The sequence below is a fragment of the Pleurodeles waltl genome, chromosome 10 (genome assembly GCF_031143425.1).
Source record: "Pleurodeles waltl isolate 20211129_DDA chromosome 10, aPleWal1.hap1.20221129, whole genome shotgun sequence".
Taxonomy (NCBI): Eukaryota; Metazoa; Chordata; class Amphibia; order Caudata; family Salamandridae; genus Pleurodeles; species Pleurodeles waltl.
In genome coordinates, this window is record NC_090449.1 from 909,621,367 (window position 1) to 909,637,925 (window position 16,559).

At 42.0% G+C, this 16,559-nt stretch overlaps 1 protein-coding gene across 1 annotated transcript in view; it reads left to right on the forward strand.

The window, feature by feature from the left end:
• LOC138262018 (probable acyl-CoA dehydrogenase 6) overlaps window positions 1-16,559 on the forward strand; it is a 593,995-nt gene that overhangs the window by 385,534 nt on the left and 191,902 nt on the right. The window contains exon 5 of the mRNA XM_069211670.1: window positions 3,624-3,791. Within this exon, the coding sequence (XP_069067771.1) occupies window positions 3,624-3,791 (168 nt within the window). The remainder of the gene's footprint in view (window positions 1-3,623; window positions 3,792-16,559) is intronic.

Sequence of the window (16,559 nt, forward strand, 5' to 3'; positions counted from 1 at the left end):
TTGTATAAAATTGCTTTTTAATCTGTTTATCTTTTGGGGAAACCTTGTAATTTGAACATGAAATTATGATGTGTTCACTTATATAGCCTTAGTCTGGCAAAGCTATGGAACAAATTGGCTTTACCTGGAATGTAGAGATAGTTGCATTCATTTCATGTAAATGAGGTTGTTTGACAGAAATTCGGTTTAAATATTTTCACCTAACAGTGCATATTAGTATATGTGCTGGATGGTGTAACTATAGTGTTATGTATGGCTTTCATTGGAAACCTTTGTCTTTAATAACTGGATCGAAATTCACTTATTCACTGCTGAGGCTCAACAAGAGTGGGAAACAAAAGTTGTTTTCTACTGTCATGCCATGAGACGAAACGCTCGCTTTCCCTTATCCTATAGAGCTAAGCAGAGCCTTTCTCTTGCCTTACTGGACCTAACCAACCCAAGAGAGGTGGGGGAGTGGAGACAGTAAACGTTTGCCTTTATTCAGACCTGTGCTGAAAGATAAGCCATCCTACATTGACGAACAGCTGTCAGAAGGCGCAGTTTAATTAGAGAGTGGGAGGAAAGACGTGGTGGGCAAGAGTGGCATGTGGACAAGTATTTTTTTTATGAGGAGACCGAAAAGGGAGGGTTAAGAGAGTGGTCGGTGCCTTTCTGTTTTTGTGTCTGCAGAGCATATATTAACTTGAAAAAAACTCCAGGTTAGTACATCTGCTGCAGTCAGCAGAGCTTGGAAGCATAGTGCAGTATTTTCCTATTTGTGTTTCTGAGCTCTGCTGTCAGCAAAGAATACACCAACTCAGAGATATTTCCCACCCCCACAACATAGCAGTTTCCCTGCCTGCACTGGCGCAGACAAGGAAACCTGTGTTTGTTCCCGCTTGATGGGAGCATTTTTTTATCTACCACCTGGGGGGAGCAAACACAAAGTCTGCTCCGAGCCGGCAGGAGCTTTAAAAATGTTCCTGCTGGCTGGGAGCACACTTTTGATCTGTTTCTTTTCCAGCACTGAAGCAGACAGGGAAACAGATAAAAATATTGCTTCTGTTGGAGGAAGCAGAATAAATAGCTGCTCCCTGTAGGTGGGAGCAGTGCTGGTTTTCACTCTATGCAGGGGGAGTATGGTGGGTGCCTTGGGTGGGCACCAGGCTACCCACCCTTTATTGGCCAGGCCCCGAGATGGAATCCTGGGGCTGAAATCGTCCAGGGGAGAGGAGCTGTGTGCCCCGGGAATGAGGTTCCTGGGGCTGAAATCGGCCGGGAAGGTTGGTCCCATACTGCCCTCCCCCTAAAAAGAATGCACCCCTGTGGTCATAAATGGCATGGGGAAGGGGCCACAACCGCTGACCAGGCCTTGTGGCCAACCCCCACTGTGCACAGTCAAAGACCGTGCAGAGCGTGGGGTTGGCTGTAGACTCCCTGCTGCACATGGCCACATGCCAGGCACAACAGCGGTTGAATTAATATATGCTAATTAAATATTGTTTACGTTTAAAAAAAAAAACAATATATAGAAATCCACTGAAAAATAACAAAGGTTACAGGGAGAGGTTCAGATTTTATATACACAAAACCATAGAAATTCAGTAGCTATAGTTTTCTCAAGTAACCATAACTCGTGCTCTAAGGTAACTGTAACTCGTGCCCTCGGCATGTGCTGCTAATTATGCCACATATTACATTAGTCATGACATCTTCTATGACATCATTGATAATATCACTGCAGCATTTGAAGTGAAATTATTGATGAGAAAACTGTGCATGGTGGGGAGCATGAGCTACAGTTACCTTAGGGCACGAGTTATAGTTAATTGAGATAACTATAAGTACTGAATTTCTATGGTTTTGTGTGTGTAAAATCAGAACCTAACTATAATGTGTCTGTAACCTATAACATTTGGCTGTTTGGTGAATTTCTAAGGTTTTATTTAAATTCTATGTCCTAACTATAACATCCCTGTAACTTCTGTTGTTTTTTCAGTGAGTGTGTGTGTACACATATATATGCATATATATATATGTTTATATGCACACATAGTGGTGGTCGCTACCGTGTAGTTATTGTTAGGACCTAGTTACTGTAGGAAATTGATACTTTTGGTTTGATAATAACTTTGGTGCCGTTTGACGAATCTTCATGAAACTTTCCAGACAAACAGTTAATACACCTCAGCGCCTGCCTTCAAAGTTTCGTGTTGATCCGCTGAGCAGCGGCAAAGAAAAACGGAAGTCCCAAAATGCTACTTCCACATGCAATTTCCATGGGGATTTTTAGACATCACTATAGCCATAATGGTTGAACAAAGTTGCACCAAGTTTAGCAGAAAGCTAGTTCTTTAGTCAGAAGGTGAGTTTTTTTTTATTTGGTGTTGCGTAGTTTTTGAGAAACATCAAGGTTCAAACTTTATAGATATCTGGATAGTTTGGCTTGCAAGTCTCTTGACGGAGTCCCGCTGTTGCAGCACTTCAAATATTAGAGCGAACTGATAAGCTGAGCGGGGCATTTTTCTCATCTGCCGCCTCATTCCTGCGGAACCTCATGCTCCGATTGGTGGGATGCAACTTTTTTTTTTGTGGTGTCACGATCCTGTGCTACTGTTGGAGGAGCCAGTGTGGCTCCTGTGTCCCCAAGAGCATATCACTGGACAACAGCAAATGGATTGGCTCCCGCAAGAGTCCCGTGGGATCGGAAAACCATTAAAAAAAAAGTCATGGGTGTCTGTGGTGGGCTTGCTGCATACGGGTATGCAAACGCATGCCAAGTGCAGTGGGCGGGTGAGTTCATTGGAGGCTCTGCAATCAGCCTCACAGTGCGCATGGCTGAAGACAATGTTTAGCAGGGAGGATGTTGGTGTAGTTCACGTATCGTAATAAAATCTTACTTTGTTAAAAAAAACATCATAGAAACCACTAAAAAAACAAAGATTAAAGTGAACTTATAGTTCGTTATGGCATTATCTTACTTTACATTAATTAAAGAAAACCTTACTAATTCACATAAAAAAGCAAAGGTCAAAGTGGCGTTCTAGTTAGATGAAAACATCAGTTTAAACATAACATTTCAAACTCAGAAAACCTCTGAAATTCACCAATTATTGTTAACTTAAGTAACTTTAACTCAGGCTCTCACCCTGCACTGCTTATGACTACGCATATTACATCACTCATGATATGTTTTATGTTCCCTTTTAGACTGGTGGAATTAAATGCATTGTATAGGCTTGGAGATAATGTTTTAGGCTCATCATAGACTCCAATACTATTTTTAAGGGTATGGCCCATCCTTTGCTTGTTCATTGACACACTGATTAGGTATTTTTAAATATTTTTGAATTGACTCTTAATGTGGTGCACTTCACATTAAATTGCGGATGTTCTGTTTTTTCGTCCTCACTTTTGCTGTTTGCTCTTGCATGTGGTGGAGAATGATGAAATCCTGTAGGTTTTACAGAGAGCCATGGTCAAGAAGATTGACTGCATGCTTTGTGATATTGTAGTGATCTAGTACCGTAGTCACGTTTTTGATTCCAAATGTGTTTTTCATGTTTTACTAACTTTCAGCACAAAGTAGAGTATACTTCACGGTCTCTATATTTGTGTGATAAACTGTTTTTTCGCCATAGATATTAAAACGTCAGCAGTTAAGAAAGGCGATGACTATGTTATTAACGGTGGGAAAATGTGGATTACTAATGGCTGCCAAGCGGACTGGATGTGCCTCCTGACAAATACCAGTGATGGGCTTCCACACAGGAACAAATCACTCATATGCTTACCAATGAATCTACCAGGTAAAAAGTTTAAATGACTTAAAATATGTGTCCGATACGTTTACTTATTTATGTTGTGAAATTAAAAATAGTTTATAGTGTGTTTACTTTCATTGACCAAGAATAGTCTTTGACCTATGTTTGTCAAGAAACAAATGCTCTGCGATGAAAGTGCCTTCCTTTGGAAGAAACTATTTATTGTATTTGTGCTTGAGTGAAGGATTTACAACACCTTGTGACCAATTTAGATTATTTAGTTACTACACATTGGGAGTGTGTTTGCAAATGGACGAGGCAACATCAGTACTTTTGGGAAGGAGGAGTTCTCGTATGTCTGTGGCTGCATTGCAGATTTAGATGGCCAACGTTTGGGTACTCGAGGGTACAATCGAGGGTACAAAAGGTAGGTTTAAAAAAATGAGGGGCAGATACCATTATTAGCAAATGTGGGTAAGGAGTCTAGGCTCCTCAATCTGTGGTCACATTGCAGTGTATCAATCGGGAATCAATGTTTTTTTAAGAGCATACTAGTTTTCAGGCGTCTTCTGAAGAGAATGTGCATTTGCTGTGGTGTTATTTATTGTTTGACTTCAATCCAAAGCCTTCATACCATAAGCTGCAACACTAATATACCTCCATGTTTTTGATGACTACATTTCAGTTGGCTCAATTCGGTCAATAGCCAGGGAGTGGGAGGGACAAGTCTATGTGTCCGCCTTCCCATATGTCTTTTTCATGACATAGAAGACGTTGAATTTTGCCAGAAATGGACAGTATTTCGAGGTGGGCATTGTGTACACCTGCCTTTTAAGGTGATGTTTAAACTCCTGCAGAATGCTGAATTATACCATACCCTGGAGAGGTTGGCTGAGATAAATTTGACTTATTTCCTGTGGCTTTAAAGGAGTGATTGGATCCTCTGTAGGATAGGCCTTGTGGTTCACTTCCTCTTTTATGGCTACTTAGCAATCAAATTATCTAACATTGTGTAGAGGTCAAAGGGTGTGATGCAATGTTGTCTTCGTATATGGAAAATCTCTCTGATACTTTGTAAAGCAGTGAAGTTTTCTTCGTTCTGACTTAATCACTTTTTTGGAAGTCAAAAATCTCCAGCTGGATACAAGGCTGTAGCTGACGAGAGCTCTATGAGGCCAGATACCTCTTTGGCGAAGGACCACTGAACAGGATTTGCTGCTACAGAGAAGAATGTAGCGGGAGCTGCCACAAAGTCAGGCCAAACTGGTGATGAACCTTCGATAGATAGACAGGCAGGATGGTCATCCTCCTGTGTGTCACAGCAGTTTTTAGCCAAAAATATTCTAAGTCCTACAGTTTTGATTTTTTTCTGCCTGGGAACCTTTAGCACTAGTGCCAAGGGTTCGGGACTGGAGGGGCACAACTTGCTGAAGTTAGGACTTGAGACTCAAGATGGTTGGAGCCTTTTCTATTCCTGATGTTCTGATTAGGAGACCAGCCAACTAACCCTTGCAGTCACTCTGATAGTCCTGGGTTCAGCACTGGAACAGGGCTCAAACAGCAGGGCAGGCTTCTGAGGAATCAGGGCAGACATTAGGCAGCAAAGTACTTCTTCCAGGTGCAGCAAAACAGACATGTAGCGTACACACCTGGCCACAGCAGCAGGCAGTCCTCTGAGAGTCATTTTGCAGGTTCAGAAAGTGAACTGAAGCATGGATCTCAGGGTCCTATTTTTTGTACCTGGTGTCTTAGACGTAGGAGAAGTTTCTAGAGAATTCCATTTGAATTGCTTGAAGATTCCTGCTCCCTCTGCCCTGGCTCCAGGCTGGCTCCATGAACAGTGCAGTGGTGACAAGACCTTTTTGTGAAGGCAGGGCACAACCTATTCAATTACAAGTGGGGTGGAACCCAGCTTCACCATAGCCACCCCCTCCCCCTTTCTAGCAGTGACGGCCAATCCAGGCACACGTAATCCCTCCATTGTGTAGATGTCAGGGAAGAATAAACAAAGTCCAACTGCCAACTACATCCAGTCATGTGACTAAAGAACAAACAGCAAAGAGCTAGGGCAGGCCTAATGCCCACTTTCTAAAAGTGGTGTTTTCAAAATTGTAATGTAAAATATGACTTTACCAATAAAGAGGATTTTTAATTACGATTTCTCAGACACAAACATGAAATCTTCACTGATTCCCAATCAAAAGAAACAAATGTTAGCACTTATTAAATGTAATAAGGCAATTCAGTGTTACCCTATGGTAGAGATAGCGCTCACAGTAGGGGAAAACAAATGTATGGGTTTTCCTTACCAGGTCATGTAAAACCTAACCAAGCTTTTAACTAAAATGCATTCTGCCCTATGGGCTACCTAGGGACTACTGTAGGGGGTGACCTGTATGTAATAAAAGGGGAGTTTAAGGCACAGCAATAGGGTTATTGTACAAATTCAATTAGTAGTTTAAAGCTACATTCAGGCTGCAATGACCAACCTGGGACATGTTTTAAGGGGTTACTTAAGTGGATGGCACAATAAGAGCTACAGGCCCACTAGTAGCATTTAGTTTACCAGCGCTGGTTATATGGTATGCTACTTTACCACGAAATATACATAAATTAAATATTGCAGTCAGGTGTAAGCCAATTTTACTATGTTTCAGGGAGGAAGCACAAGCACTTTAGCACTGGTTAGCATTGGCAAAGAACACAGAGTCCTAAGGCCAACAAAAACAAATTCAGCAAAATTTAGGAGGAGGAATGCAAAACTTTGGGGGTGACCCCCACAGAGAGGGACAATTCCAGTAGTAACGGTATTTGCAGTCTTTTCATTTGGTACATAGGGAGTCCTGCACACAGCACGTTGCTGTAGTCACAATTTGACTAGCCCACTTTCTACCTTTGCATGGTGCTCCTGGGTGATGATGAATGGCAAAGTTATTTTAGTGCTTAATCTGGAAGAAGATAGTTCCTACTGCCGTTCCTACTTCGTTGCTTAGCCAGAGATAGTCATCCTTTATGAATCCTGCATTTCTTACTTTTGCTTTGAAGGAGACTGTTTCTCCAAAGATGTTCTTTTTCCCTTGTAAGTGGATTTATAGTGTCTCCGTAAGAACGGAGAAGATATGAGTGGCGGGGGCCGATGAGGGGTGTGATGCATATTTTGTAAATCAGAGGGAATTAATGGGAGCCCTGTGGTACTACATACGGGACTGGCCTTAGTGTGTCGATCTGTACCCAACCACAAGCCTTAAGGTGAAAATACGTTTTTCTCCCTTCCTGTAGGGTTCCAGCTGGAGTACCAAAAAGTCAGCAACAAGAGCTCTGACATTGTGAAATAGTTTTAGTGCTTAAAATGAAAGGAAAAAAACACATTTTGTTTAGTTTGTATATTGGTTTACAAATGCAGACAGAGTCACTGTTCAGGCAATATATGAATGAGGTTCACTTTCTTCTTTATGTGTGCACATACACAAAGAAGATAGAGGTATTTGCAAATCCTTCTGAAAACTATAGCACCTTCCAGGGAATCTGATACAGAAGATGCTACTATGAGCAAAAAGAGAGAGCTTGCAAAGTTTTTGTAAGAAAGCACCACGCAAACTGAGTTAACAGTCCCTCTTGTTCAAAGAGGGAGAAGCTTGCTAATTAATCCAAAGCCATGTCTTGATGGTGGTTACACATGCACTCTGATGAATGGCTGTCTTGAAATCGGAAAATGGAAGGACAGAGAAAGTAGCAGGTGAGCTATGGGCCGCAGAGAAAGTAACACGAAGAACAAGTGGGTGTTGTCAAAATGTAGATGAAAGCAGCACACAGGTGAGAGAACAGGGAATGCATGTACTCCATGGAGTGCTTAAAGGCAAATAAGAAAGTAGTTCTCTGAATCCTAACAGTGTCGGAAGTAGAAGATACTAGTCAACCAGTCAGAACACTTAGACCTAAAAGCTCCTGGGAGGGACAAAGAAAGGGAAGAAAGCCACTGAATCGAGGAGAAAACCGAGATAGAAAACAAAGCCATCCAGTTGTGCATAGGGGTCTGCCATAAAATCTACTATGTGTTTATTGGGAACAAGATGTCTGACCAACAGACAGCTAAAGCTGGAGCCAAGATCTAAAAATTGGAGCATCATATGTATTGTATTAAATAATATAAACTAGAGTTTATATTCATTTTCTCTGTAGTAGTTATTCGTTCAGGAGTTTGCTGTGTATGAGCCTATGGAAAGGAGTGGCATATCGTATGTGCTGACCTTCTGTTGCATATTGGTATTTTAACACCTCTGGTTTTGGTTTGTCATTGCCACAGAGTTGGGATGAAAAGATCTACTTTTAAATACCAATTGAAAATTCCCCATGTCCCTTGCCCCTTCGAGGTTAACAAAAGGACATGTGGTCAGTGGCAAGTATCATAGAGACTTCCTGGGAAGCCGAGACTTTGAGAACTTGAAAAGGGCAAACTTTGCATTTTTATTGACCACTTGTGCTTGTTAGCTTAATCAATTCAATCAAAATGCAGTGTGGTGTGTAGCACAAGACATCTCAGTGGTCTTTAGAGCAAACGGCATTGGGAGTGGGGGAGGGCACTGCGCTCTTTTTTCCCCCTGCCACACTATACAATCCATGTCTGATATCCAGAGCATCCGTTTCCAAGGAGCACACTTAAGCAGTAGCCACATCAACTTCAGCCAGGTGTCTAATTCTATCACGGACAGATAGCAGGGGACGGCGGGTAAAAGTCATTTCGGTCTCTTTCTCCCGTCCGTTTGAAGAGAAGAATGGAAAAGATATCCAGTAAATACAGTGACTTACAAATCATGATACCACTACTTCACTGAGATAGCCAACATTAGTTTTGTCGCCATAGTGAGATATCAGGGAAAGCATGCTTCTGAATTCACTCAGTTGGGATGTTTTGCAAAGATCTGCTGTAAGTATGGTTAATGTATTGTTTTTTCTCTCGCACTGACATGTTATGTGGACTTGTGGAAAAGAAAGGGTTGCACTTAAACCTTATTAGTTAGTGCAGGAGGAATCGTACCTTGATTTAGGCTTGTATAGTTAGGGCATCCTGCCATGCACTAAAATTAGTTTGAATTGTTCAGGTTTTAACATAGTCAAAAGGCAACAGTTATATTGTTTTTCTTCGGATTCACTTCAATTTCATGTAAAATGCACTATCCCTTTACCTGAGTCTATTAGCTTACTGATTATTTCAAGCACAGGTCAGACGTTCATGGGAAAATAAATATATTAAGATATATAATTTCTGTCTGTTTTCCTGTTTAATCTCCTGTACCTATAAAAAAAAGTCTACCTTGTCTTTAGGGAGGTGATATTTGGAGGCAGTTCACATTTTTCTCAAATGTAACTCAGTTCTTTTAATTTGTTTCCTTTTGGGTAATTAATGTTTACATATGCACTTTGAATTCTTCTTAGAGATGCCCAAGCGTAAAGCTTGAAGGCGTGTTATTCGTAGCTATTTTTAAAGGAGCAATTGGGTTAATGGCTTTTTGCTGCTAATAGAAAATTGGAAACCATGATATGCACTGATAGCAAATATGATATGCGATAGATAATGTGTCAAGAGTTCATCCGTGCTGGCTAGTCTTATTTCAGTTTCTTCAAAATTACTTTCATTTCTAATTATCCTACATTCCAATATAGGATCAGTAGACACGTTAACAGAAAACAGCGGCAATCACAGCGAATAGGGTTGACACAGGTTTTTGAAATTCGAAGTGGACCTCAGCTTTCAAACGCGTCCATTTATGAATGTAAACTCAAGTTTTGTATTCATGAAATGTGAATTTGCACATATAAACTTTATTTTTTTCTCATGTAGTATTACAACACGGTGTGATGTGTATTAATTGAGGACATTTGCTCCAGTGGGAGAATCGGTAGCATTACAGGGTTGAGATCCTTATCTGTGTAGGTAAACAGGCACATTCCAACCCTGGATTTGATCTTAGGTTTACATCTGTTGCCGGCATTATGGAATGCTAACAGGAGTGTTGTAGTAAATGACCCACCCTTCTGTAGTGGTATTTAACATATGCAGCATTACCACCAGAATATCAATGTGTAATGAGACCCTGATCCAAAGACAATATCAAAGCATCAATGGGATTCAAGAATTGGAGGTAAATGTGTGGTCTGCCAAAGTTCTGGTGAAAAAATGTGGAAGAGGTGTTTAGGCCCAGGATCGCCTACTTACCTCTGGTCCTTTGACCAGTCTAGGCCCATTCAGATCTGGTCTTAGTGCCTCGAGGCCCCCCTTGTTCATTCAGCTCACCTCACCTTCCCTCTGCTCCCTAGCCTCTCGAGGCTTCGGTCCTCCATTTCACACACTGTCCTCTTGACTTACCTTTCTCTCTCTCTGCTCTACTGTGTTCTATTGTGCTGATTTCTGACTATTTTCAAACTCTTTGCTGTTTTTGGGCTTTCTGTGCCCTCTGCTTTTTTGTGCTCCTTCTTTGCTATTCCTTGGACTCTCGCGTTTTTGCTCTTTCTCACACTGCATTCTCACATTTGACATCACACTCTTTTTGCCACTTTGTTTCGTCTTTGAACTCTCACCTTTACTTTGCCTCTTTTGTTTCTTTCCTTCTCACCTTTGGCCCCCGGGCTCCCCCCTTCCTGAGCCTTTTCCCTCTGCCCCGCTACTTACCTGCTTTCTTGTGGTGCTTGCTGCTTCCTGTATCTTCTTCCCACCATTTTCTAGCCCCACCCACCTCCCCCTTGAGCTTCTCACCACTCAGGTCCTACTTAATGGTGGCTGCTGCGCAGCAGACACACCGCTGATGTGCCATAGACATACCCGTATGTGCCTGTCCATGCAGAGCGCCACAAACTCTGGCCTGACCGCCACAGCTACACCTCCAACAACCTCCAGACACTCAACCCTAGCTGCCACTACTGCTGCTTCGTGGCCATGCCCAACACAATGGTAGAACATTCCAGCTGTTCACACTGTGACAATACTCCTTCATGCACCACCCCCACACAGGCAGCTACATGCATTATACACCACCACCCCCAGCTCACTTGTAGTCTCCTCAGCACGCCCTCACTCAGTGAATACAGCACCAAGATCTGGGACCTCATTGAAAGTCATGCCCCAGACACCCTCTTTCTCACCCAAACCTGGCTCAAACCATGGGCATCACCTGACATCACAGCCATCCTGAACAGCTACAAGCTAGCGCACCAAGACAGACCTCACAAGCCAGGAGGAGGCCCCACAATCATCCACAAGGACATGATTCACTGTACCTCATCCGCAGGCAGGAATAAAAGGTTCTTGTAACACATGCACTTCAAACATATGAAAATTCCACCTTTAAAGGAACCCTCACATACATAAATCCTCCCCTTCCACCTCAGTCCATGCACCACTTTCTCCAACCAGCTCAAATATCTTTTCTTCTCAATGACCCCATGGACCCCAACTCTGTAGCCCTGCTCAAAATCCTTAACAGCATCGGACATGCCCAGCTAATCCAGGGTTCAGTGCACGACACTCCCTAAACCATATATTCACCTCCAGCAACAAGATCAATTTCAGCCACCCCACCCTACTTATCTGGACAGACCACTCCATCATTCACTTCTTCATCAATACACCTCCAGCCATCACTCCAACTGTACCCAGCACCACCAGATGAAGCAGGAATAAAATAACTGAAGCAGACTAGACCAACATCTTCACAACCAACTAACCTATTTCTACCGACTATCTAAACAACAACATAACAACTTTCAGCAAATGGATATCAGACTGCACCAATGCCCTAGCACCCTTCAAGCACACTAAACATAGGAGAACCAACAAGCAAGCTAGGTAGTACACGAATGACCTCAGAGAGTACAAATGGTACTGCAAACAAATGGAAAGAAAATGGAGAACCAATGCCAGAAATGCATACAAAGCCGCACTCAGACACTACTACCGTAATATCATAGAAACAATAAAAAAGCCCTGGTACTGAGAATAGAAACCATCTCCAACAATTGTAAGAGCATTTCACCTTTGTCAAACAATTCTCCAAACCCGCCGCCGCAACCAACACCATCACACCTTTGCAAGAACTCTGCAGCAACCTCTCCAACTTCTTTCACAACAAAATCACAAATATCTACAGCAACTTGACCCCCCCAGCCCAACCAAGAAAACATAATTGACCAACTACCCACAGACACAAGTGATGACAATCACATAACTGACTGGACACCACTCACCAGTGAGGACACTGTTGCAGTCATTAAATCCATCCATTCAGTATCCCCCCCAACAGACCCGTGCTCTCAGCACATCTATAACTTAGGAGTATACACGATCAGCTCCGCCCTAACATCCAAGCATCCATCATTAACACATCCATCAAATTTGCAGCCTTCCGGGTGAACTGAAAGCACAGAGAAGTCAATGCCCTCCTGAAGAAACCATTTGCTGACTTTGGCAAACTCTGCAACAACCAACTAAACTCACTACGTTTACCTGCCAAAGACATGGAAAAAGTGACCAACAAGCAACTCTCCAGTCACCTAAAACATTACTAACTACTGGACAGCATGCAAACAGGTTTCAGCAGCAAGAGGTCAAAGGCCCCCGCAGCACTCCAGAGAGTAACTGTAAGTAAATAAGTCGACCAATAAAGTTGAGTGGTCATGGGTTCTTTAGTAGTAGTCACGAGCGTCACATCCATAGGATGGTCATTGTTCCATATGCACAGCCAACACATGTTTGGTCACAACATGTGACTTCTTCAAGGCTAAAATTGTGTAAGCATTCTAAGGAATGTCAGAAAGTATCATATCATTGGCGTACTAAGCCCTTATTGTATGCAGGGTCACCCAATGTAAAGTACAGGGAGGACCCAAATGCCTGAGACTTTGGTAAGTCTCTAGCCTCATAAACAGAACAGCGTGAGGAGTACGAGCAAGGACGTCTAACCTTTCTGTAGCAACCACAGTACAGAAATTGTCCTCATTGCGGCCACCAACAGACTAGGACTCATCCGGGACAAAAAACATGCCCTGGCACCTTAGGTAAACAATGTCACCACCTGTTCCTTCATCATCTTATAAATGCTGTGCAAGATGTTTACGCCTCCACGTGCACTGTCACAGAAGTCCTCATCATGAGCAGGCTGGAGTACGGCAAGGCACTTTATGTGGAAATCCCAACCCACCTCACCCAGAGACTCCAGCCCATTCAGAACACTGCTGCCAGACTCAACCTCAACCTCCCTCAACTCACCTCTGAGAGCTCCGCTGGGTCCATATCCTAGAACACTGCCAATTCAAACTGCTCACCTATGCATTCAAGGCCCTCCACAACATTGGGCCTGCCTACCTGAACCATTGCCTGCACCTCTACCGTCCCAGCATCCAACTATGATCTGTATCGCCCCCTTTCTCTCACGTATCCACAGAAGCAGAGCTAGAGGTCACACTTTCTCCTGTGTTGCTGCCGAGCGCCTCCCTCAACATATTAGGACCTCTTCTTCACTACTGAACTTCAGCAGGAAGCTGAAGATCTGACTTTCAACTAACCCAGTGGATCTCCTTAGGATGACCCACATTTATTTTCTGCTGAGGCGCTAGTGGAGGTCTTCTTCTTGCCTCAGGTTTAGAAACCACAAGCGCTCTGGTGATATACCTTACCTTACCCCAGCATTAAAAGTCAATTTATTCTTTGGACTCAGTGAGGAGTGTGGTAGTCAGATTCATTCAATCAGAGATCAGTACCCTAAACCATAAGGAAGTCTGGACACCATGAACAATTTACACACTAAATCATGCTCCAAACTGAATAAAGTTTCATAGATTTATTTCAATTCCAAAATCAGCCTAACATATATGGTGCACAAAACTAAGTTATAAACGTATAGGCTGACCAAAACGTCTAAAAAGATTGTTATCTGAACATTAGTATTGTTAAACACTCCAAAAGAATGACATAAATTAGCAAAACTACAATATGAACATTTATTATTATGGACATATTAGTATTGAACTGCATAAGCAAGTAGGGCAATTAAGACTCAGAGGAAACTCATAATATAAAGATTAAATATATCAGAAGACTTGGAGAGGGACTGGCGGTGACAGAATGAACACCCAAAAAAATCCCTCAGGCTTCGACAGACAGCAGCAAACTCAAAGTTGGAGTAGACTGACTCAAACTTTCAAAAATCTCTCACTAATTAGAAATAACCACAGGTCTTTTGATTGGTCTTCCAGGTGGGTTCATCTTATGCACAAGATTCAGCATCCAATGGTAGCCGCTGTCACCATCAAGTTTGCAACTATTCCGGATTTTCTCCAAGAATTAGCATAGTAATTTCAATGATTTCATACAGTTCTGCCAAAATATTAAATTTTCTAGTTGATTGTTACTTCAGGATTCTTTCTCATAATACACGGGATGGGCTGAACAATTCTCACATGAAAAATTAATAAAGTTTTCTGTCTTGTTCAACAGCTAGAAAAAATATTGTTACTTAGTTAACATTGAAACATGATCTCAGTCTTCAATACTATAGGACATTTAACATCCCATCAGCAACCTAGGAAATCATTCAGGTCAGAGGGAACAGAATAAACAAATAATTTTCCTCTACTGCTGCAATAATGAAACTTGAGGCCTAGTCCAGCTAAGAAGCCTAAATGCATATTAATACAATTAATAGACGTAAATCCTATTGTGCACCTTACGATTTGAAATCAAATATGCAAAGCAAATTATTTAATTGCAAAAAGTATTTACGACATAGTAGAACACTTTTAAACGTGCCTTTATTTTTCTTCACACATGTAACGCACATTAATAAATTCCATTTAAAACAATACAAGTACGATTAATTCAGGTTCATATAATACTCTTAATATGCTTCATCTCTACTGTTTCTTTTAAAGGTAATACTTTCAATGTTAAGTCTAATCAATAATTCACTCAAATAGAAGTGCACTATATCTTTCATGTTAAAACGTGATGTCAAATACGATTGGAGGACACGTTGTTCACCATATTTCAAACATGCACATTTTACATGTCCATGTTAATTTCTATGTTAGGCTTTTAAATGAAGGTTTGTAAGTCACCATATGCTAACTTCTATGCCACTAATGTATTAGTGAATTTTGATCTCTATTATTTTGCTCGCCCTATACACCTGCTCAAGCACCTGCATACCCTCATAGGTGAGAAGTGCGCTCAACAAATTTACACAACGCCACAAAATAATGAATTTGTGAATGCTCCAGTTTATTAAACGGCCTAGTAATTCATTCTAGAAATCCACTTTTCATTTTTTTTTCAAGTAATATAAAATTGAATCTTCAGTTTTCAGTCATTTAATTGATTAGACATGTGTTAGTCAAAAATAAAAAAAATAAAATAAAAATGTAAGCGCTTCATGAGGACATCCCAGTCTATAAAGCAAGAGACCTGCATGGACAAAGTATTACAGAATTTTGAAAATTTTTAGAAAGTCTGTTTGATACTCATAGAGCATAACAGGACCGGCAATCATAATACTTCTTCAGGGAAGATCAAATTGCTGTGGCCGTGTAGCCTGAAAATAGGTGTTTCTGATGGATATTTCTAACCACAGATTTGTCACCTTCAGAATATTACCAGGCACCAGACTGGATCCAGTAGATTTTTCGGCATAGTCCCTAAATGGTGCTAGTTTACATGTTTCAACTCAGCATGAACTCTGCTCTGCCCCGGAAGTGATGGCAAGGGAGCCTTTACAGGCACCACTCAGGCATGTTGATGACTGTTCCTTTCCTTCTGTGCATTTTTAAGCAGATTAAAGTTATCTTCTCTTTTTTTCTCTTCACTTGATGGCCCCTTTTTCTCTCAAAAAACATTTTCCAGAATACAACGATGTAAGAAATTGGATTATTATTATTTGGGGTGTGTGACTGCCCCCAATCATTATTCTTCAACGAATAATCACAACCCTTATGTGGGTCACTAAATGATCCTGAGCTCAACCCCCTGAGAGCTATGGCACAGAGTAGACTAGCTCAGCATAGGGTAATGTGTAAAGTATTTAGCAGTGTGTATGTTTGTAATAAAAATACCTCTGATGGCTATTTCTACTTGCAGATTTCTTATTTATTGAATATCTCTTGGGTCAGACTGAATCTGGAAACTACTCAGTAGCTCCTCACGTTGGTAGGGTTTACTGTTTCCACTCCTGCATCAGAAGTGATGCAGTCATGTCATAATTGAAACCATAAAGCATCCCTTTTGGTACACTGATGTAGGTTCCCTTTTTTCCACTCCATCAACTTAATTCCAGAACTCATTTCTTCTCAAATTCTTTGAGGTTTGTTGAATTGTTGTCAAAATGTTTTTACTTTTTTTGTACAGTACAGGAAGTCACTCCCTTTACCCCATCATTCAGGTTTCTATCCTTGCAGGGACTGTGATGGACAGTTGTCCATCACAGGTCTATACTAAGGGGGTGATTCTAACTTCGGCGGGCGGCGGAGGCCGCCCGCCGAAGTTCCCCCACCAAAATACCGCTCCGCGGTCGAAAGACCGCTGAGGGTATTTTGGGATTTGCCCTGGGCTGGCGGGCGGCCGCCAAAAGGCCGCCCGCCATCCCAGGGCAAATCATCCTTCCCACGAGGACGCCGGCTCAGAATTGAGCCGGCGTAGTGGGAAGGTGCGACGGGTGCAGTGGCACCCGACTCGTATTTCAGTGTCTGCATAGCAGACACTGAAATACTTTGTGGGGCCCCCAGGGGCCCCGCGGCACCCCCTACCGCCATCCTGTTCCTGGCGGGAGTCCC